This window comes from Galendromus occidentalis, unplaced genomic scaffold, assembly GCF_000255335.2.
Source record: "Galendromus occidentalis unplaced genomic scaffold, Mocc_1.1 scf7180000077500, whole genome shotgun sequence".
In the NCBI taxonomy this organism is placed as follows: Eukaryota; Metazoa; Arthropoda; class Arachnida; order Mesostigmata; family Phytoseiidae; genus Galendromus; species Galendromus occidentalis.
In genome coordinates, this window is record NW_003805488.1 from 1,112,601 (window position 1) to 1,134,948 (window position 22,348).

The 22,348-nt window shown below is 52.0% G+C and overlaps 2 protein-coding genes and 1 non-coding gene across 3 annotated transcripts; 1 reads left to right on the forward strand and 2 right to left on the reverse strand.

The window, feature by feature from the left end:
- The first annotated feature begins 1,378 nt into the window (after positions 1-1,378).
- Positions 1,379-4,735, forward strand: nac (GDP-fucose transporter nac). The gene is made up of 7 exons (XM_003746627.1): positions 1,379-1,590; positions 2,349-2,718; positions 2,912-3,158; positions 3,319-3,437; positions 3,579-3,791; positions 3,933-4,016; positions 4,129-4,735. Exons 2-7 carry the CDS (start codon positions 2,518-2,520, stop codon positions 4,288-4,290), a joined length of 1,026 nt encoding a protein of 341 aa, XP_003746675.1. The 5' UTR covers positions 1,379-1,590; positions 2,349-2,517; the 3' UTR covers positions 4,291-4,735.
- On the reverse strand, positions 4,687-7,905 carry LOC100898370 (Nuclear pore complex protein Nup88). The gene is made up of 9 exons (XM_003746695.1): positions 7,720-7,905; positions 7,174-7,488; positions 6,914-7,077; positions 6,598-6,799; positions 6,325-6,493; positions 5,860-6,209; positions 5,492-5,745; positions 5,124-5,375; positions 4,687-4,993 (listed from the first exon to the last, which is right to left on the reverse strand). The coding sequence occupies exons 1-9, from the start codon at positions 7,903-7,905 to the stop codon at positions 4,933-4,935; spliced, it is 1,953 nt and encodes a 650-aa protein (XP_003746743.1). The 3' UTR covers positions 4,687-4,932.
- A 951-nt stretch (positions 7,906-8,856) lies between these two features.
- TRNAD-GUC (transfer RNA aspartic acid (anticodon GUC)) lies at positions 8,857-8,928 on the reverse strand. The gene has a single exon. It is a non-coding gene; the product is annotated as a tRNA-Asp (tRNA).
- Positions 8,929-22,348: the final 13,420 nt, after the last annotated feature.

The window sequence follows — 22,348 nt, forward strand, 5'->3', positions numbered from 1 at the left end:
AGAGTCCTCGGTGGGGCCCTAGGCTCGGATTGCTGTCAGACTTCTCGAATATTCTGAGGAAATTCACCCCTTCCGTAGAGGCGTGGAGTGCGATGAACACCGGCCGCAAGCCGTGACCCGCGATCACGATCCCATGGGCGCTGACTTGCTGACGGCTCTCGATATCCGTATCAGGGGCTCCTGGACAGGATCCACCCTGAAGCATGAGATGCTTATTCCTAGGTGCAAGAATTTTGGACCTGATGTCCATCGGGGGTGCGGGATGCGGAAGCGTAGATGTGAATCGATCCCCGGAAATCGTATTCGTGATGCGAGCTTCCAAAGAGCTCGGGTCCGCTGAATGATTCACGCAGCTTCTTCGAGCGCTGCTGAGCCGCAATCCCTCATCTTGATACCTTCAGAATCGAGACTCTCCCTCACACCCAGGATCCCCTGACAAGATCCGGATTATGGTACATTCAAGTGGATCCAAGTTTCCCCGGCAAAGATCGTGACAGAACAGGAGCCTGGCATACCTACTCCGACTCGCGCCTGGAGAGACTCAGGAGCCCCCTCTTTCCAGAGGAGTTTCCCAGTGGCGAATCCGGGACAAGGGCGCCATGGGTGATTGCTGCTATCTCGGGATCTAAACGTGTGATTCTACCTTGGCTCTCACGTGCCATCAGGCGGGCATGAGCCTCTGATGCTTTGCACCGGTGAGCGAGGGAGCCATTTCCCCCGGGAGTTTTCCGTACGTAATGCTCGAGCATGGACCTTGCGAAGAGGCGTAATCATTCCGGTACGTGAGTCCGGTCGCCTGGCCCTTTCCGAAATTCGAATCGGGCCCCTTCCGGGAATATATCCCGTGCGCGCCCTTGCTCATGACAGCCCTTTTAGCTTCCATTTCGAGGGACAGCTGAGGTAGTATTCCGTTCCAAACGAATCGTAGACCGCCGACCCTCTCGGATATATCTTAGATCCGTCACTACGATTCACAGAGAGAAACGGGGTTTGCCGGACCCAAACGAGCGAACCAAGAGGTGGAACACATCTTCAATGCGGCTAGCGATGATAGGCATGAGGATATCCGCGGGGAATGGCATATCATCTCGGCACGCTGTCACGAAACTCACGGAGTCGAGAGTAGTCGGATGCGCGCCGTAATTCGAATCCCTGTCAATGCGATTCGACCACTCCGAGTCTAGCGCAGCGTCACATCCTCCTGGATCGACGCGAGATCGTCGACCCTTGTTGCCAGCGACCCCCGCAGCCTCGTGCGTGGATATCCGATATGTTTTTACCGCATCTTCGGAGCCTTCGATACTATGAAATCGAGTCGATAGCAGACGACAATTTGGTCAACATTCGAAAAGGCGACAGCCAGCGATTCTGCCACTTTGGCACCGACAGGAAATGTTACCCACCGGTTAAGTTCCCCGCGCGGTTTCTAAAGTAAATTCAAAGTATTGGATCTGCGAGACTGGCAGGGACGCCTGACATTCGACGCTTGATCGGGGAAGGAAGCCCGGCAAGAACTCGAGGAAGTGCATTCGGGTTGAAGAGCGCGGGTACACACTCAAGCATTCCTCCGGAGAAGCTTATGTGCAGAAGGTCAGTTTAGTGACTAATTCTTATTGGGCTCGGTCTTGAGCCGCCAGACTCGAAGGATGGTCAACTGGGAGTGATCCAATCCCACCTCTTGGTCGAGCTGTCGACGGAACAAACGTGTTCAAATTTTTTCGGTTTGCCGACACGCCGGGCCGAAACTATTGCGATTTGTGGTTCTTCGACGGCGTGATTCCACACTCCGTCGAGTTTCGTATCGGTTAGGGCTTCCCTCGAAGTTGGTGAGAATATTCCGGAGGCTCAGGATGGGAATTTCCTCCCTCTCGCAATTCCAATCATGGAACATCGAATCCCTCGCGGGATCCGTGAAAATCTTCGACGCTGTCCCAACAGTGTCCCGATCGTGAGCCGATAAGGAAGGAAGGATTGTCAATTGTTCCAATGTGCTCCAAGAGCTGCCCTTTAGCTTCGCCGTCAGGGATTTCAAACAGAAAGAAAGCTTGCTCGGTCATCCCCCAGCCGCAGTCGGTACGAGTCGGAGAGAAGGTCTTGGATTCCTGGAAATCTCAAGGAGTGAGGTTCTTATATAATTTCGGCAAACGGCTCCAATCTTCCAACTTTTGGCGAAGCCATCTCCTCGGAGGTTTGCGGCGGGGAATATTCAGGATCCAGAGGAATCCCAGCAGATCGGGTGCATCAATCAGCTAATATAATTTTCTTCTGAGGAATTATTCGACATCTTCCCTCAGACGTCTCCCACGAGTCGCTAGCCGCTCCTCTCCGATCGCTCTAAATCTTTACAGGTGAGATGCCCTCTCAACGCACTGAGCATTGGAATTGATCGCGGTATGGATTTCATTCAGGACGTCCCGGGGAGATTCCAAAGCTCGCCGCCTCGGATACAAGTCCTGAAAATCCGATGATCGCTGAGAATACCCTTCTGCCAATTAGACCGACATCAGAGGCTGAATCATGACGGACAGCAGTTTAACGACTCAGTATGCGAAGATTGCGCTAGTGATCGCCGCCTACTGGATAGTTTCCATATCCATGGTGTTCCTGAATTCACATCTTCTGTCTTCGGAAAACCGTCTCGACGCTCCGCTATTCATAACTTTCACGCAATGCGTTGTCACTGTTGCCGTGTGCCTCACCCTGAGCGGCATAAGTAGGGTATGGATTAGTTCTACATACGACCGATAACGATGAAAATCTAAGACTGCAGACCAAGCATCTCAAAATGATAAGGATTCGAATGATGATGAGTCGAAGACTCGATGTAGTGCCCGGCCCAGAATGAAGGCTGCGAGCCAAGGTGAAGAATGATATCCCGATACGCCCCATTCTGATGGAAATTCTCCCACAGCTCTTCCCGAAACTGTGCTGGTTCCCTGAGTGTACATTATCCAGAGATAGAATGCTGAAGCTTCTCCCTGTGTCTATCTTTTTCGTGATGATGATCACATTCAACAATATCTGTCTTAAGTATGTGGGCGTCGCATTCTACACCGTCAGCCGATCTTTGACAACGGTTTTCAATGTGATATTCACTTACATTATCTTGGGTCAACGGACGTCGTTCCCCGCCCTGCTATGTTGTGGACTCATAATCGGTAAGACCTCAATTCACCCACTCATTGAGTCAATGTAAATGAGCGATATCCGCATACAAAGAACAGATCGACCCGAGGCACTCCACCTTTGGGTCGAGATCCCAAACCAAGCGAGGATGATGACTTCTTCTAATTGACGACGCTACTTCCCTACCATCAGCCGGTTTTCTGCTCGGAGTCCAGCAAGAAGATGGAGCAGGGTCTCTCAACGTGATCGGAGTACTGAGCGGCATCCTGGCTTCGGTGTCCCTCAGCTTGTATTCTATATACACGAAAAAGGTTCGTGAATCGCGAAAGGCCTCCAGTTGTCGGGAACGCGTTGAATGAATATCTCGAAAGGCGGAAGAGCATGAGTAGATCGGGAAATATCTCGGACTGTATCAAATCTCCTACTCCTGACGTATGCCGTTTTTGGAGCAGGTCCTGAAAATCGTCAATGATTCAGTGTCCTTACTGTCCTTCTACAACAACGTGAACGCCCTAATCCTCTTCATACCACTCATTGCTGTGTCTGGTGAGCTCTCCTTAGTGGCGAAATTCAGTCTCCTCGGTTCTCCAGATTGGTGGACCGAAATTTTCATCGTCGGAGTCTTCGGCTTCGCCATCGGATACGTTACCATGCTCCAAATCCAGGTTAGCTGAGAGCTTGATCCAGCAAGCGTTTCGTACTGTGTATCAGAATCGTTCAACGAAATTGATGATATGATAATGCTCAGTTCTCGAACGGCTACCGAATGGATTATACGCGTACGGACGATTCCTTTCTCCATCTAGGTCACGTCCCCCTTGACGCACAACGTTTCGGGTACAGCGAAAGCGTGCGCACAAACCGTCATAGCAGTCATCTACAGTGAGCAGGTAAAATCTTAGAAGAGAGGGGGGATAGATGAGTTCCGTCGGCTTCCGAAATCCCGCACAGTCGATGAGTTCTCCAACGCTTCCTGTTGACGCTCCCGATATCACACTTCAGGTGAAATCCGCGCTCTGGTGGACGTCGAACGCTTTAGTCCTGATAGGGTCAGCACAATACACTCGCGTGCGCCAAGTCGAGATGGCGAAGCATCATCAAGAAGCCCCGAGAGCTCAGCGCAGCGGGAAAGGGGACAAGAAGAGACTACTCGAATCTGTTTGAGATCGAGCTTCACGGATCCAAGGGTCAACAAAGCAGGCTGACAATGCAGCGGTTCTCCTCCAGGTGCATCATGAGAATTCGTATCTTGGGCATCCTCGACGACTCGACGCGCAGCGCCGGAAGGATCGCGGTGGATGCATTTGTCGTTCGAGCAATCCGCCGCCTAATCCACACCGACGGCCGGGGCATCCCTCAAGCGGCACCCCACATTTATATAATCGTTGATCGTTACATCATCTTATACCGATAACGTTTCCCCTCATCCCAATTCCATTTGAGCTTCCTATTTAATGAATTATGAAAAAAAACATACAGAATGGTTCGAGATCGAGCTTGTTGAAAGATCCGCGGTTTCACACGGAGGATTCTCCGTGCACTAGTCGAGACGCTCAAGCTGGGAGCGACTTGGATAAAATAAACATTCGACGTCACCGAGACGGGCCATGAGAGACAGGGGGCTTCTTTATCGAATGCCTGAACCGGGCACTGAATTCTATTCCATAACTTTCTTGAATTTCTCGTGCCTGCGTTGTCTTCTTGATCCGAGCTGAAGAAGCCCCTCCGAAAACTTCTCGGGAGAGTTTCGCTTCATTGTTACACCAGACGCGAACGATTCCAACATACTCCGGGAGTGGGACGAACTCACGAAACTTCGGATAGGAGATCTTTCACCTCCCGAACCAATCTCTCGATGTCGCTTCCGCTGAAATTCCGCCGAATCGCGGTGTAAGTTTTTTTTCGTTGAATTATCTAGATCAGGACCGCGGAGTCGTCTAATCGGGGTGATAGATGAATCATACGAATACCGTGACAAATAGCGGAATATGACTCACTTGTTCTTAAGCTTGGTCATGAGCTTCTCGAGCTGTTCTTCATTCAGTTTCCCGACGGGCTCTGCTGCTCCATCGAGAGTCGACCCGTTGAGCGCTTTCAGATCCTCCAGCTCGTCCAGACGCTCACAAGTAGTTTCCAAAACGCTTTCGACTCTTTTGGCACGGCCTTGAAGCGCTTCAACTTCGTTGATCATCTGGGGATCCGTTTTCGATGGATTTTTGCGTTGGACATAATGAATTATCTCGTGCAGTCTGCAGTATCAGCAATATGAGGAAATGCATTAGTACTGGGTCAGTTTTTTCGCGCCTAGGGAATCTGGGGAACTTCCCGCTCAATAATCTGATTCTTTCGGAATCCGCTCGCTAACCTCACTGTGTTGAGATTGCATTTTTTCAGAGCCGAGTCGTATTTTTCTCTGAGCTTCATCATGTTTTTTTGCATGGTGTCGATCTCCTTGGCTATCACTTCCATCTCCTTCCGCTGCTCGTCCTTGGTCTCCACTACGATACGGCTCTTCTCTTCGAGCAATCTGAGAACCGCGGACATCTGGACTAGGTATCGATCCCGAAATCGCTGCGTCGTTTTCAGCGAAAGCTCCAAGAGCTCCTTCGGATTCATGGTCTGGAGGAAAATCCTCGGTTATTTCGTTTCTCTTGGATTCGGTCCTACTGCGGCCATAAGTGTTCTTGATCGAGAAGTACAATAATTCTGAGAACGATCTTGTTCAGAACTAACCTTATCAGACTGAGCAAGCGCCGGCACTCTCGATCCCCCCAAGATGACCTTAATTTCAGTTTCGAAGTCGGTCAGTGGATGGTGGATACGGTTCTCGACATTACCCAAGTCCTCACAGAGAAGATTCTTCGTCGGTTCCAAGGGACAAATCCGATATCTCAACAAGGATATGTCGATAAGTTTCCCATCGGATGTCAAAACCACGAGGGTCGGGGACGGATAAGTTGGGATCACGCAGGCTCCGAGCGGAGGGTCCTCTGGGGAAGTTTCGGTCGTCCGGGTGCAAACCACTTGTTCCGCTATCGAGTGACTGGAAGCATCCTTGTCCACAACGCTAGCGTCCAAATCCGCTGCAACAATGGTATTCGAATCTCGAGAAAAAGGTCGCAGGCGGACCGCGAGGTAGGTTCTTCAAGCGGTGCGAATAAAGTGAGATTCCGGGAATGAATTCTCCTCCAATCCTACCTGAATGACCAACGTATCCCTCTAGTATTTCGTTCAGGGGGACAGCGACTACATGAACGCCGGAATCGTGGATACAGAAGTATCTGTATAGAACCGATTCGTCCTTCTCGAGAATCATTGGGCAGCGGTAACCGTCGACATTGTCGTCCAAGGTGAGGCTCAGGGTTATCTTCAATCGGGGAGTAAGAAGTAATTTACGCTCGAATCCAAGAGCTCTCCGTGTGGCCCGGCTCTCTAACAATGAACAAGATGTTGATCCACTTTGAAACTGACCTTTTCTGCCACATGGAGGGTGGGCTGCTCTTCATCATCTTCGTTGAATAATACGATGCAATGGTACAGCGTACCGGCCGTGCCCGCAACCACGAGCATCACCACTTGACCGAGTAAAAAGGTTAACAGAGAATATCCGTCGCATCCGAAAGTGTCATCGATGTTCGGCCGCATCAGCAACGAGTCCGAAACACACGCTTTGCTGAAAACCATGGCGAGTTTTCAATGTTGTTCTCCGGATGCCGCGAAAGATAGGAGCTTTGCTTTCGAGTTTCGAAAAATCCATGGGATTTTCAGCTCTCGTGGGAGAACTCACTCTTTGGTGAAGTTTGTGATCCGGTAGACGCTCCCCGCTGTCGATAGACAAAAAACTTCGTCTGGAGATCTTCCGAAGTCGAAGTCTATTATCTGTCCGCCTGTGACTGCCGAAATCATGAAGTTGATTTTCGTCAACGAGGACGGCCTTTCCAGCAGGTGAACCTGGGAAAGGATGCTGTTTATCTGACAGCATGGTGTCCGAGAGAATCTCTCGAGCAGTTTTTCGCAGCATCCCTAGTCACTTCGTTACGAACTTACTGCTTTCAGAGCGTGGGTGACCCTCGACGTTATATCGAAGAGTCGAAGACAATTATCGTTGGTGAGCAGCACAACCTCGTTGACGGAATCGGGCAGCCACTTCGCAGCCAGCACCTCGAGACCGGCAATCTGGATGAGGATTATCTCACCAATTGGAAATGTCTTGCACTTGGTCGAGGAGTTTTTCGTCATCGCGATCTCATCCGGGAGAACCACAACCGCTGCTCCTCCAGGCCCCCAGAGGAGTAGGGCACCACTGCGCGAGCTTTCGATCTGTTCCACATTGAAAGCGAGTTTTCGTGAAGGAACGAATTCCTAAAACAAGAGCGTTCCCGGTCAGTAAATGCGGAAGCACAATTTTCGGAAGCTACGTTTGTCGATTTTCTTCGCGCGCGATTTCTCGGTGCTGCATCTGATTGGGAATCTCGACAGCATCGACGAATGCCTCCTCCGGATGCGCGGAGACAACCTCCCTCCCAGCGGTAAGGCATCGGATAGACTCCGGAACGGCAACGTCTATATTTATTTTCTGAGTGCGGGACGTACGTAAGAGTGGTCCTCGGTACAGTTGACGTCGACCGCATGCAGGCTCCCCGTGCCAGGGTTCCACGCGAGGAAGAGATTCTTGCAGTGAGCCACCAACTGCCTCGGATTAGAAGCCTTGCTCTGTGACTTGATGTTACTCAGGAATTTTGACTTCGGACTGCGCCAATCGACTTGAAGGGTCGCCATGGCAGTGTGCCTTTTGAAGCCAGCAGGCTCCGGAGGAGTGACTGATCGAGATCTCCGTCCCGCACGGAGCGATTCACAGGGAAATTCCAAGGCAAAATCTTAAGATCCAGCATTCGCTCAGCGATGTGCCGCGGATTTTCTCTCCGGCTGCTCATTCAATGTTTACATACACAGTCCTGCGGGTTTGTCGCCGCTCGCCGCCGGTGGCTACAGAGTGCGCGCTGATTCGGCGGCAACAGTCCCGAAACCGTGAACTCTGAACGTTTGTCTGCACGGTTGGGACATTGTATGATCTCGATCCCGAGTAGTCGAGAATATGGGGATCCTGTGCGAGAAAGGGACGGGCCGATGTTCTTCGAAGTAAGGGGTCCATGGATATATAGGGGGGCGATGGAGAAATCGATGCTGATGATCTTTGTCGCCGGCTTGAGCCCGCCCGGGCTGCCCGGGCTGCCCGTCCGTTTACCATTCACGACTTCACGTCGGTCCCGGGAGCCAATAACCCGAGAATACCTCAGTCTAGCGCGTCTTATCAGGGTACCTTCACCGTGATCAGGGAATTCCTATCAGAGGCTCTAATCAGGATTCTTGATCTACTTTTTTGATTCTCCTGTTGGAACATCGGAGTCGCTCTCAAGCTTCACATTTCAAAAACAACTCAAAAGGGGGAAGAATATGATGATTGGCTATAAGTACCGAGCTGGAACCCTGATCGGAATCTACTGACTGATTCGATGAGCCGGAGCATCACTTCTTCGCGGGCGTACAAAGGAAGAAACTCACGAGGGATCAAACGATTCTCGATCGTGCATTGCTCCCTCCTCACCCGATTTTCGAAACATTCCACAGCCCCGTGATGGAATTCCGTTAAGGCTGGGAATGAGTTTCCCAGCATCCCCAAGTCCCCACGGATCCGTGGAAATCGGGATGGAGGGCGAAAAAATAAAATTACTCCCCGTCGGGGAATCGAACCCCGGTCTCCCGCGTGACAGGCGGGGATACTTACCACTATACTAACGAGGACTACGACTACGGAGGCAGTCAATATCGGTCAGTTTGAGTGGACTTCGCTGGACTTGTCGCTCAGATGAGCGCTCCCGTGCTCTAGCATGAGCATGATTCTCTGTGGGACGGGCGGAAAGAGCATGAGGACATTGAGGCGGATCCTTAGGGAACGATCTTCGAACGGATGGACTTGCGCGACTCCAAAGAAAGGCTCCTTGCTCTGCGCGCAACCTTTTTTAGACTTGGTTATGATAACTTATGACGACTCACAAGTTATGACCTGGTTCAGCGAAGCCCTAGAGATGAGCCGACTCCACAAAAAATTGTCATCTCCAGAGGAGTAATCACGGCTCGATGAAGGTCGCGCTCCGACTCTTCGACCGTGCCGTGAAGGACATCGAGTCAAGTTCATCAAATTAAACTCTCATATGAATGATGGCATTCTATGGGTATTGAGCAAATTCCACCCCCGCCATGGTTGCGTCTGTTCTGGGAAAAAAGAGCAGGCAGGCAGGTCGACGGTCCGTCCGGGCGATCGACCTGTCGGTCTGTCCGAGCGGTCGGCAGCCGAGCCGAAGTTGTAGTTTGGACATTCCGACGTCATGTCGTGGGGTCCGGCACTCCCCCCGACGAAACGAACCGAAGTCTGTAGCTCTCTAACCCCTGATCTTCGACAGGTGACCTCACGACTTCGTGACCGAGACATCCGCGTGCTGAACTGTTTTGGATCGACGCCACTCCCCGAAGACATTGACGGCGACGACGACGATGAAACGAAGACGACGACGACGTCGTCGTCCACAACGAGCGCTCGCATGAGCACTCCGAACAAGCTCCGAGCATTGCTGCTGTTCCTTATTGGACAAAGTGAGGGCGGACCGAACATGTACGGTCCTTCAAGGAGTGCCTAGGTCGCGAGGTCGGGCCAATCCTATTTTATTCGATTGTTGGCTGCGGTAAAATCGGCGGACAACACGGTCGCCGGGAGTGCGCGGCTCTGGCCAACAACGAATCTACAACGCTGAATGCGGCCCGATGGTCCGGTTCACTTGCTACCCAAGAGGAGGCCCACTGACCTTCGGGTCGTGAAGTGCCTCAGAACGCAATTAAAGTTGACAATATCCTGGATGGAAAGTCTGCAGATTTCCTCGCCAGTTCAGTCTCGGCCGAGCCTCGTAAGCCTCCATTAGACTCTGGAGCATTTCCCGATTACGAAACTCGTGTGAATTTCTAGCTGACGCGGCGAGTCGGGGGCCGAGTCGCCTTGGGTTCTTTATCAAAATTAGTACAAAAGTAAAAGTGTGATTAGTCGGGCAGTTGAGTGAGTTCTCAGAAGGAGGAGGAGAAGACTCTCAAACTCTCGGGGTCACGGCAGACATGACGGAGACACGAGGACGCTGAAATGAATTTGATTGGAATTCCTCAGTGAGTTTTTCGAGGGGGCGTTCACGTTTGACAGATAGACAAAAACAACAACGAGACAAAACCCACCACCTGAGCGCAGCAAATGAAGCGCATGCCGAGCCGAATACCGTAAGCGGCGACCGTGAGGCATTCGCAACCTGCGAGGCTGGTCCGTTCAGATAAGATCCATAGCTATGTATGTATAGGGGCTGGACTGATTTGACAGAAATGCGGACAGAAGAAACAATAAAGGCTCAGCAAGTTGCTGTGGGACATTCCTCGACATACCGACGGAGACCCGCCGCTCCGAACCTCTGAGATACCTTGACTATCCACGGTACCAATTGGAAAAAAATCATGATCGACTCATTCGAAAAAAGGTGCGAATGGATGGCTCGATGCAGAATGGAGCCCTCCCGTTATTCCGAGGTACAACGTATCCTCCTCGGTTCCGTTCGGGGGCCCATAGACCCTTCCGAGCCGACCGTTCATTTTTCGCGGATTTCGAGAACGAGATGGAAAACCCTCCCGGATCAGGGCTCATCTCCCATCGACACTCCTGACCCGCTCGGTTTGATACGAAATCATTCTTCATTGACGCATGCATAGCCGAAGCCGGCGATCGCTTCCTCCCGAGTGGACGGCATCGCTGCTTTTTTGATTGTTCCGCCGAAGGAGTAGAGTAGAGGTCAAGTGGACCTGCCCGGACTTCTGCCGAACTGCTAAAGTATCATAGTTCGAGGGAAAAGAGATACTCGTTGATTGCACAGGCATTCAGCTGACCTCAATCGTTTGCTTAACCACTACGTCGAAAGCGGTTAACTCGAGCTGGAATGCTCGCCGCAAAATCGAGGCGTGACTCCCACACTCCTGGGGGTTAAAGGGTGGCATTCGTTAAGGTGTGTTAGGCATGCCGATGGGAAATTCCTTACGACCACGGATTCAGCTGGACTCCGAGTAGCCATAGCGCCTGATTCGGTTGCTATAATTTCCCTCTATTTTCACTGTGGCACTGTGGCTGTTAATTTCGAAGTAACAGCAAATCCATCACGGAGACACCCCACCAAGAATGACGACCGCGAGAGCGTCGCACAGATCAATCGTGCGCCACTTCGTAGATTGAGTCATGCTCAAGGGGCCAGACGACGAGCAGCGGAGTCTTTCGCCAGAACCGGGGACTAGGGCACTACGATTGTATAATACTACTCCGGTAATTCCTCAGCAGAATCGTTGGGCCTATTCGGAGGGAGCGGGAGAAAATCTCCCTGGGCTAATCCCTTCGACGAGATACCAATGGATTCGATCGTGAATGAAGGCGTCTCCGTCGACCAGCGAGGGCTCAATCCACCGACTGCATCGGTTCCCTCAAAATGTTTTGGGAGAAGGTGAAGTCGTAACGAAAAAACTGAGCGCGGTCAAGCGATATGCATGGACTCGCCGTAAGGCATTCCGATGCGGTAATGATTACGATGACGACGCTCCTAACTGGCTTGGATATAAGGTAACGCCTCTCGCGGAATCCCCACCCAGAACCGCCCTGTTTAGGCCACAGGGACCTTTACCCTTTGGCAGTCGCTGCTAGACACCACATCTGCGGTCGGAGCTCACGATTCCTTTCAGGATCTTCGTCTCAGCCAGTGAGCGTGGATTCCACGAAAAGCGCTCGGGTCATCGAGGATCCAGGACCCGCTCTGACCCTTACGTAGAACATATTACGGACAGGCATTCACACTGTGGTTAAGAATGGCGAGCGGTCGACAACCGCGCCATTAGTGGTTTGAACCTGAACAAATCTTGAAACAGCGGACTTTCCTCTCGGGAATCGATTTTCCGCGCAACGCTCGCACCCTGAGCGACCCGGATACCATCATGGCACATGCGATAGCACAAAATTAGAAAAGTTTTGCGAATTTTCTAAATATTCGTCTCGACAGTGATATGTTCTCCCACGTGAAATAATCTCATCTGTCAGAGTTCAACATTTTCATAGGCATCGTTGAGGCAGAACCCTCTACTATGAGCACCTGTCGATTATTCAGTGGACAACGGTGCGCTTGGGAATGGAGCATACGGCGTTCTTCATCCCGTTACACCGCCTCCATCGGAGTAGCGACTTCCTAAACGGATTTAAAAATACGTTGCTCGATCCACCGACACCTGTGTAAGTATGTATTTTCGCCCAACGGACGAGAAGCTCGACATCCCACGCAATGAGCGTACACTTGGTGCCATTGGCTACTTGACTGTCATCCTGGCCGACCAGTCGACCGAACGAGCGACCGACCGACTTGCCTCTCAGTCAGAGAGACGGAACATACAGACTGACGAGCCCATACGTACTGCACGCATATTCAAGCGCTCGGATACGGGAATTGAAAGCGCATGTCGAGTCATTCAGGCACGCATCATCGAGCCCGTGTACGCCAACGTCGGGGTTTTCTCAGAGATCGGGGGGTAATTGTGTCATTCGAGTGACGTCGATGATAGTTTGAAGCACAGAAAATATAGACTGCTGTCCGAAAATCACAAATATTCCAACGATATGGTTCATCCACCTTGCATCCAAGGGGTCGCGATCCAATAGAAAGATTTATATATCTTCCCTCAGTATGTCGAACTTGTCATGACTGCCCAGGTCTCTGGCGGGCTCCCTACTACTCATTTCGGGGTTTGAGCTACAAGTCACCGATCATTGCTTGCCCGAAGCGGCCTGTGCTCGGACTCTGTTTAATAATAACGGGTTGGAGCGAGCAGCTCTGACAAATTGGAAAGTGTTCGACGTCGCGGATATGAGTGAACGGAGACAAGTCGTTTTATGTCCTCCTTGAGCTTTGTCGGTGATCCGGTCGAAGTTGATTCCGTCTTGTGGTCATGCGGCGGCCGAAGCTAATGACAGGCGAGAAATCGACGAGTTGCTCAACAAATACTATTAGTCCGACAGAAAGACAGAAGGCGAGCAGTCAATATGAAGCCTAGATCCGCTCTTGTGGCCGGTGAGTCCTACTCGAGTAGATGTCAACGCAACCTCCAATCAAACAGGTGACGCGGTGCTATTGAACATCCTGGTAGGCAGTCGTCGTCGGACAGTCGTCAGGTAGGCGAACGCAAGTAGCTAGTCCTCTCGGGTTCAGAAACGACCGGCTTTCGGACCATCGCTCGGTAGCTAATTCGCGTCTAAGGGGCGAACAGGTTCAGACAAATCTCTCGACGTCAAAAAAAAGCTCCCGGCGTTCGAAGAAGCTCGGGTCCTCAATACAACGTGCACGAACCGAAACGGATCCTCCTCGTCGTCTACCGTCTAAAGCAACTTATGATGATGGCGACGTCGACAACAGCAACAACATCAGAGACAACCAGTGAAGTCAACTTCTGAGAAGGAGGTGCACTGTGTCGATTATATTGGCGGCGGCGGCGGTGGTGGCGACGATCGATTTCAAAGAGAGAGCGCCAAAGAAAACCAATCACACGGGCTTTCAACTATTTTAGCTTTTATGAACCCGGTTCTAGACCTGCACAACGCCTTTCACAGTTCCTTTCTATCAAATTAAATTCGTGTCCGGAGCTCCTGCCGGAGCTTTGAGCTCAGTCGGACACCTTCACAAGAACGAGCAAGACAGGAAAGTGTACCTGCTCGTCTCCGGGTGGAAAAATTTAATTTCCGCTTCCGCTTCTTGTTTCCTTCGCAAATTGACGGTCGAGACGAGCTCCAGGCAGGGGATCTCTCCACGTCCATCGAGAGCATGAGCTCAGCGGATACGCACCACCCGCATACCGTAATGGCGAGAGCACAGATGGAAGCGATACCTTCATCGTAAGAAAAACATCATCGTCGTCTCGCAGCGGAACTTTGCCCGGACGTCGAGGCCGCTTCCAGGGGAAGATACGATTTGGCTCCGATGTTCCACCTGCTCCGCCGGTGTTTCCACTCGCCGAGATCCTGTTACCGGTGGCCAGCCCCGTCGATGGATGCTTTCGCGGTCGGCTATCTAACTTGCTGGCTCATCCCATCCTCTCTGTGGTTTCCGCTTCCGTAGGCCATATGTTGCGCTTGTCAAAGCGAGCAGAATGCGAACAGAGAGAAGAAAAAAAAGAAGAACCAGCTATGTATATCTGTCAGTTCGCCTATCGGGCCGTTCGATCCCCTAGTAAATAGTTGGCTTCCCAAGAAATCTCAATCGACGAAAAGGATGTCCGATCGGATACCTACGGCGACTCTCCAGGAGGATTTATCCATTCACAGTGTGCTTCCATCATGATGCCACCCGAGCTCATTCTGGTGTTTTCCCACACCGATTGTCTCCTCGGTCTTTCGTGGTTCGACCGGTACAATCTCATGCTCGTTGGCTAATACGATTCAATCATTTTCGGTTATTCGCTCTGATTACTCGCTGAGCGAGCTGATGTGGCAGCGAGAACAGATTGTCTCTTTGCCTTGTTTCGAATTCGGCACATCTGCCATTAACGCATCTGTTTTCTTCGAGATGAAGCATTTCCGATGAACATGTCCCTACATTGAACTTCTTCTCTGCCGTCGATGTCAGACGTGTACGATCGATCCGGCTAGGTGCTCGGGCGGGACCAAAGGACGAGCATCTAAGGATAGAGGGCCATTCCGATGGAATGATTATAATTAAATAATTTCTAATCATTATTGTGCGTACAATATGCTCCATCTGGCTGCTTAGGATCGGAACTCTCCCCGTACCCTTCTCGGGTCAAGACGACGTGACCGTCTCCAGGAAGAAGATTAGAAAGAGAAACTGAAGCTCAAGGGCGAGCTTTCACGTCGTGGTCGCCTCCCGCGACGTTGCTTCGGAAGACGTCCTGCGACATCCTTCAATGATAGGCAACTTTGCTCGAGATGTGCGACGCGCGGACCTGTCGGTGGAGCCACATTTCCCTACCAAAGTCCCATGTCGAAGAGCTCAACGGCGGAATTCTCTTCTTTGCCGAACTCACATAACTCGGAGCTGGACGAGGCGAGGACCTATCCGCACGGAAGCGTGGCGTGTGCCATGGCGAATAACTCGAAGATCCGATGCCGTTGGTCGGTCTGTTGGGAACTGCTGCCTCCTGCTTCCGCAATGCTCTTCCGTGACTTAGGCACGAGCGGCACTTGCCGCGTGTCCCCGAAGAGCGGAAGGCTCCAGAGATAAACAGCACAAGACGTCTGCAACCTGTTCTGGTGCGATTGAAGTCATCGGTGGGGGAAAATAACGACCTAATCCAATGTACCCCTATCGCAGGCTCACTCAGCAGGTTTTCGTGCAGACCGTCAGCATCGATTCACTGCAGCAGCAGCGGCAGATGTCAGCACCGTGGTCGTTGATGGTGGGACGGACGGTCAACCTGCGCTGTCGGGAAGATCCGATCGATGTTCGCTCGTCAGTGTTGTTCGTCACATGAACCCTCTGATGGGTCTCGACAGTGAGTGGAATCAAACCAATCGAGTCCGGCCCACCGAATGCAGATTCCCACAGGGATCGGTGGAAATTGGAACTTATAGATATAATATAATATCATGTTATAATGTTAATCAATCAATGAATTGATAAATGCCCAAATCGAGGAGTTCAATGCTTGGAGGAATGACGATTGCCGTGGAAAAAGAATTCGCGCAGTGAATGGAGAGGGCGTCCGTTCCGAAATAGATTCTCGAAGATTGGAGGCCTGCTTCGCTTGCGGCGTTTGCCCCCATTGATGACAATCTCCAATATGATGAAGGCTCGTTAATTGAATCGCGTGACGGAGCCACTCTGATCCAGCTGCTATCTGCGAGCGAGTCGGTGCGCACTAGGGCATTAGGGACGACGAGTGGAGCACCTACTTTTGGATAGTCCGCGAGGCAGGCGGGCAGGCAAGTGAGCAGACCGCGGGCGAGTTGGACGAGCGATTCCGGCTAACAAGTCTACGGAGAGATGAAGGAGGAAAAACAACCAGAAGCCCCCGGCTGTCGGTAGTAGGTAAGTATACGCAAGGTGTTTCAGCTCCGGCAGGTGAACCGACTGCAGCTGCGCGTGGCGCGTGCGTCTCGCTGGTGACAACGATACGTTAGCCAGGTTCCTACGACAAGCCAGCAGGTCCAACGACACAAGCCGAACTTCGCACTTTGCCAAGGCTGGCTGACTGCGCTCGACCGGCCGACTTCTGCTTCGGTAGAAGCGGCAACGATCGCATCTCCAAACGGCCGATCCGAACACCGGGTACAGTAATTCCAACAAGCGAATAGGGAGTCCGTAGAACTTCGGAATAGGGACGAGGGAGGGATCTCCGCTCGTGGGGGTCGGGAATTTCGGGAAGCGATTCCATCGCTGCTTCCCCTCGAGCTAGAAACCATCGGGAAAGGTGTACGAGCTTGACGATGAGGAACGGGGGATTATCCCGTTTGTTTCAACCCTAGGTATCTCGCTCCTTGATTCAATTCCCAAGGCGCGATTGTCCCTCCCAGCTACCATAATAATCGATCGAGCTTCCGCGAGCTATCCGGTTCGGATCTGTAATTTCGCCGAAGCCTCCGGATCAGTGTGGACTCGTCGCAATCTTCGGCGAAGAGGAACAAGGACGGAGAATGCGCGACCATGCACTTTCGCTGTCGGCACTTTTCTGATGCATATCGAACCTTTCGGACGCAGACGCTTATCTCTGAGACATTTGAAGACATCATGGACGCATCGGATGCTCTGCGAGCATTCTCGGAGCACAAAAACAAATTGGCCCCGAACGAGAGAAGCTCACATGTACATATGTGTGCGAATCTTCATATGTTCGTATGAAGAAAGCTCATTTGTTTGCCGTCTCGTGGTACGCACGCTCGCAAAGCAATTCGCGCGACATGTGGTGGCCTGACGAACAAACTTTTACAAAACCACTCGCCAAGCTTTTCGTTTTGGTGTTAATAGAAACGATAAATTTGGACACTGATGAGATCGGGGAGTCTCCAGCAGTAGAGCGGCGACATCTCGTTGCTAATGAACGCGGAGCCGAGACTCCGGAGAAAAAATGACCACCTTCTTTCGTCGAGACCAGCCTGACGGGGAACTTCTAGGCAGCGTCCTGAGCATGAAAAGCGTGCTCGTCTGCCGTTTCGCGGATTTTTCCTCGCAAATCCTCCCAGGGATGCCACTCTACAATCGATCTCAGGAGAATAGTTTTCCCACAGAGACAAGGTGAACGGGAAATTCCTCCACGGCGAAGAGAAGTCGATCGTTGTTAGACGAATACTCTAGATCAGACGGTGAATGTGAGTCGTAGCGGGCTTGGCGGCAGCATGGTCGTTCGATAGTGAATGAGCCAAATCCAGATTTAAGGCCGCAATCAGTTGACGTTCACCTCGGAGTGGCTCTCGCGCCAGGTGAAAATTCTTTTTCTTCACCTGTCGCCGGCATCTTAGTCTTCGGGCGTTCGGCGCGACAGAACGTCGTCGCGAGTCGCCGCAAGTTTAATCGACAGAGCGTCGGAGCATCGAGACAACCCGACCGACGTCGGATAACGTTGCGAGAGAGGTAAAAGCGGGGAAAAAACATAACATTCAGGAGCCATCAAATGAGGTTTCTGTCAAGAATTCCGTCGTATACGTTGTCGCCTCCGCTAAGTCGTCTGCAGTCGGAAATTGCCTGCAATCGTAAATCAGGAGCAGAGGTCATCGTACACTTGTTTCACGACTGGCTCTCGGGGGGAAAATCGAAAAGTCATAGTTTTGTCCATCGGCTCCTAGACAGGGCTCACTTTCGCGATGGAATAGCGAAGTCTGATGCTCGTCAAATTAGGTCAAATCGAATGAAAAGGAAATTATTGAGCTCTGGGAGGAGACGCCTTCTCGGGACGAGGGGGGGAACGAGCCGGTTGCGCCAAAACGCGGATAGAATATCATGCCGAGACGCCCGATGTGATAATTCCGGAGCGCGATGAGAATGGCGTCGAGAACCACGGATTCACGAGGACGATATTCGAGCGACATTATGGGGAGAGGAAGTACGTACATTTTTATACGCTATACGAACTCCGGAGGAATCCAGGAGCTTAGGCACAAGACGTCTGCCGGAAAGACAGCTGCCTTACACCGATTCCGCGGTCTGTTTTCTCAAAGTGAGTAACTTTGTTCAGTCTCGTATGCAAATTAGCTCCGAGTGAGTGTTTGATCGCACTCCACTCGCGTAGCGGCTCGTTGTCGTATCCGGTTCGAGTAGTGCTTCAGTGCTTTCAGTAGTTCCGCGACTTTTGGTCCAGAAGACATCCGGTGGCGGTGGAGGCGTCTCTCTAGTGGTTCTGTGTATGTATGTGTTTCTTGGCTAGGTATGTCTGTCTTTCTTCTTGGCTACTCCAGATCCAGCACGTGCGCGGAAACTGTTCGCGCCAGCTCGGCGGCCTGATCCGGGTAGGATGAAAAGCAGGTGACTCGGAGGATGTCCGGTGCTGGCGACGGACCGTACCGAAAAGCGACCGAAACAAGGCAGAAATAAGACTATTGAAAAACAAGAGTGTCTTCCCCGTCCCTATGCCGAGTACACCTGCCCGGAGCCGAGTTCACGGCACGGGGAAAACACTCGGGGCTTCTCCGCCGCCGTCCCTCAGGTGATTCGGTGCTCAGTCGGATAAACGGACGATGAGCGCGCAGGGATTCGGGCTCCGACCCGCTAAGCCCGTACAAGCGGATTCTCGTCGTCGTCGTCGTCGACGGACCCAACAATGGCAACAATCATACGCGGAGTCGATAGCACAAAGAGGAGCCAGCGAGCCAGTAAGTCAACCTGTGATGTTCTTCGGAACATCGAACGATTCCGTGCTTTGTGTGCTCCTCGATGGATGGATGTATGTACGCCGGCCGGCCGGCCGCTGCCCCCGCCGCGGCTGCAAGCCGCTCAGGTGAGTGTGCCCGCTCATGTGTCTGAGAGTGTGTGGGAGTCGCGTTGCAGGTGGACTCTGGCGCCGAGGTGTCTGGACTTCACAAAGCCCTCCTAGGGCGAGAACCCCCGAAGGTGCGAATCTCATTGAGGAGCTCCGAAGTATTCGATTTGTCCCAACAGGAATCATCTGGAGCCTCAGTCGGTCTGAATTTCCGTGGATTCCATTGACTTACGTGTCCAGCCACGAGAAGATTCGGCCGCGAGTGAGATTCTCCGCTCGGCCGGGGCGAGATGATCTTCGAATATCCAACTCGGTGATTCGGCTCCACATTCGGCCGATAGAAGAGAGACCAACGAGGACTTCTGCTAAAATTCCGCTTCAGAATCCGCGAGGTCATGCGAACTTCCGCTGTCTCCGAGATACACATCTGCGGGAAAACTCGTTCGTTTTTCACGGAACAGAAAACATAACAACGGAATTCATACCCAGAGTTCATATTAATTTCGGATACAGGTCCTGGTCGGCACATGTCTCTATTGGGACGTCGTCGCAGCACGTATTGAGGATCTCTGAGGAATTCGGACGCGAGTGGACTGCGTCCGTCGCGACAAATGTATTTAATGATAAAACGGCGATCCCGCCGCGCATCGTTCAGATGTCGAATCGTCTTCTCGATCCTCACGGGGGGATTCACTCGTACCTAAGCAGAAGCGGATAGAACAGAGTTTCATACGGATATTGACTCCGAAGAGCCGAAATAATGCCGAGACAGAAGACTTCGTCGAGCGCTCGAGAACGAGCCTCGATGAAAGCTGAATGAAATGCGACCAAACGGAATGAAGACATTCAGAAGCGCCGTGAATCTCCCGTGGACCTTTGAAAAAACACCGGCCGCCGGAAAAATAAATTGCAGGCTTGGCTCCGAGAGTCGGTATGATCGTAGGCGTTTCCGCTCTATCCGGTTACCCGTTCATTTCGGAGTTCCGGACCTGCCGCCGCACAACCCTCTCGAGTTTCTTGTGGAGCATGTTCGAGTCGCTACCGCTGCCCCGCACACTGGGATGATGCGCGACTTTTTAGGCGTGACTGTGTTTGCAAACTGGCGCCAGCGATCTCAGCCGCTCAAACTTTTGATCAGGTGTGCACCATGGCACTCGCTCCATTCCGAGAGGAATTCCTATCGTCCGCGTTCTCCGGATCCGGGTAGATTTAGGTGCAAGAAACGAATTCTCATCGTTGATTGTTCTCTGAAGCCGATCGATTCCATACGTCACCACGGTGGGATGGAGCAAGAAATAAAAAAAACAAAGAACGTTCGAAAGCGTTTTCCGCTGTCAACTTCAGCCAGGTATCCTGGAAAGAGAAATCTGTCAATCTTAAGCATGCCCCCGCATCAGCGATTTCCCACGGAGACGCTCTAGTGATATCTTCCCGGATACCGTTTAGGAGAGCGAAAAAAAGAAGTTCACGGGCTGAGCCAACGTATACGGAGCGATCCGAGTCGGAACAAGGGAGGGGAAATCGGACCTTTTGGTCGGATCGCATGGCGAATCATATGTTCTTCGAGAAATCGTACATCCTGACATCCTGTTTTCCGTCTGCGATCAAATCCGAGAGCAATCGTGAACTTTACGCAAAAGGATCCGTAAGCCTTCGCTCGAGGTACTCCCCCTCCGCCATTTCTCTCATCCGAGAATATTCTATTCGGCAATCAATAACAATGCTCTTTCGGGCATGCACTCCAAACAAGCGTCGTTTCTAGGAAAGGCGGTCTGATCGCTGAAAATCCGATCATTTCAAAAAAACAAATCCAAGCTCGTTCTCTCAAGTGCCGGGCTTCTTCAGATGAATCGATCGATTAGGCGGAAGTCGTCGGCGATCCCGTTTCATCCCCACATCAGCGATACGGTGATCCGCGGCGTTTCAGCTCTGTAATGTACACTCGTACGTATATCCGAGTTTCCATGAGCTTGCGAAACGAATGGGACTAATTAGAGGCCGTGGAGACTGTGTATGCCCGTCCCTGTCTCGACGAGAGTGATTGCTCGCGGGGTGTGATGAGCCTCACTGACTCAGTGGTCTCCGCTCTTGGTGCCGTTCAAACGGTCGAGGTGCATTCGAGATGGTGCTGTTGCAGGTGTCTTCAATGGCCGTAGTGAAAAGCGCCGTGGAAGGAGGAATCTAGACGACCGCTGTTTGCACTCTGGCGCCGGACCCATGAGCGGCGACAAAGAGGAGATGAATCTCGATCGATGGCCGCTGCCTGACTGGCTGCTGGATCGAGGGATAGACAGACCACAGGTGCCTCCCGATTGCGGCGTCAACGACACCGAGCTTTCTAGGTTTGAGACAGCGAGCGACAAACGCCCCCTCTTTCAAGTTTTTCTTCTTTTCTCGCTCTGCTCGTCTCGTAAGTGCTGTCGACGTCGTCGCAGCCGCTGCCACCATCTTCTCCTCTCGTCGGTTTCCAGCGAGCCCACAGGTGATCTCGGCGGAAGAGTTTCCCGAATGTTTCCGGATCTATGTCCCGTGTCTTCGCTTTTCGAAGTCGCTCCTCCTTCCGAATCTAACGCCGATCGAATCGGATTCGAATCCATCGGTCATCGACGACGGGCTCGTCTTACGCAGTCTTCTTTGTTTTGCACCGACTCTCAAACCCCGGATTCGGGGGCATGTCTCTGTCGGCTCGAACTTGCCTCTGCAGACGCTACAGGTGAATCTCGGGTTTCGCTGATTTCACCGTTGACTGCATGTGATTTCGGAGGCGTTCGCTAAGTCCGTCGAGTTCTCGTAGCTGCTTTCAAATTACTGTTTCGCATACCAGACAGAAACTGTTTGCTCTCTGGCGCCGGACTCCTTCGAGTACATGGAATCCGGCGGGCTGCGACGGTACACATTCTCGGCGGAGCAAACTCAGTCACTGCGGTCAAGATACACCCACGACCGACAGCTCTGACTGAACGAGATTCTTGAAGCAGGTGCGACCCGTAGTCCCACCGATGGCGATGACGATCGAGAACACTTTCGCCCTGAATGACGCGAGTTCCCTCGGATTCTGCGCACGTGCTAACTCGCGCCGGACGAGTGACTTCGCCTCGAAATATCTCCCGGAGCTTTTTCACCCTATTCAGAACGCACATTTCCCTCAATTATCCGTATGCCTGTTCTCCTTCGAGCCAGAGCGTTCATG

Excerpts from the sequence above, each read along its gene's own strand:
- nac (XM_003746627.1), top strand. The coding sequence starts at position 2,518 with ATGACGGACAGCAGTTTAACGACTCAGTATGCGAAGATTGCGCTAGTG. Across the intron at positions 3,792-3,932 it reads TTACCATGCTCCAAATCCAG|GTCACGTCCCCCTTGACGCA; the intron begins GTTAGCTGAGAG and ends TTCTCCATCTAG. Across the intron at positions 4,017-4,128 it reads CAGTCATCTACAGTGAGCAG|GTGAAATCCGCGCTCTGGTG; the intron begins GTAAAATCTTAG and ends ATCACACTTCAG.
- LOC100898370 (XM_003746695.1), bottom strand. The coding sequence starts at position 7,905 with ATGGCGACCCTTCAAGTCGATTGGCGCAGTCCGAAGTCAAAATTCCTG. Across the intron at positions 7,078-7,173 it reads TCACCCACGCTCTGAAAGCA|GTTCACCTGCTGGAAAGGCC; the intron begins GTAAGTTCGTAA and ends ATCCTTTCCCAG. Across the intron at positions 4,994-5,123 it reads ATGACCAAGCTTAAGAACAA|CGGAAGCGACATCGAGAGAT; the intron begins GTGAGTCATATT and ends GCGGAATTTCAG.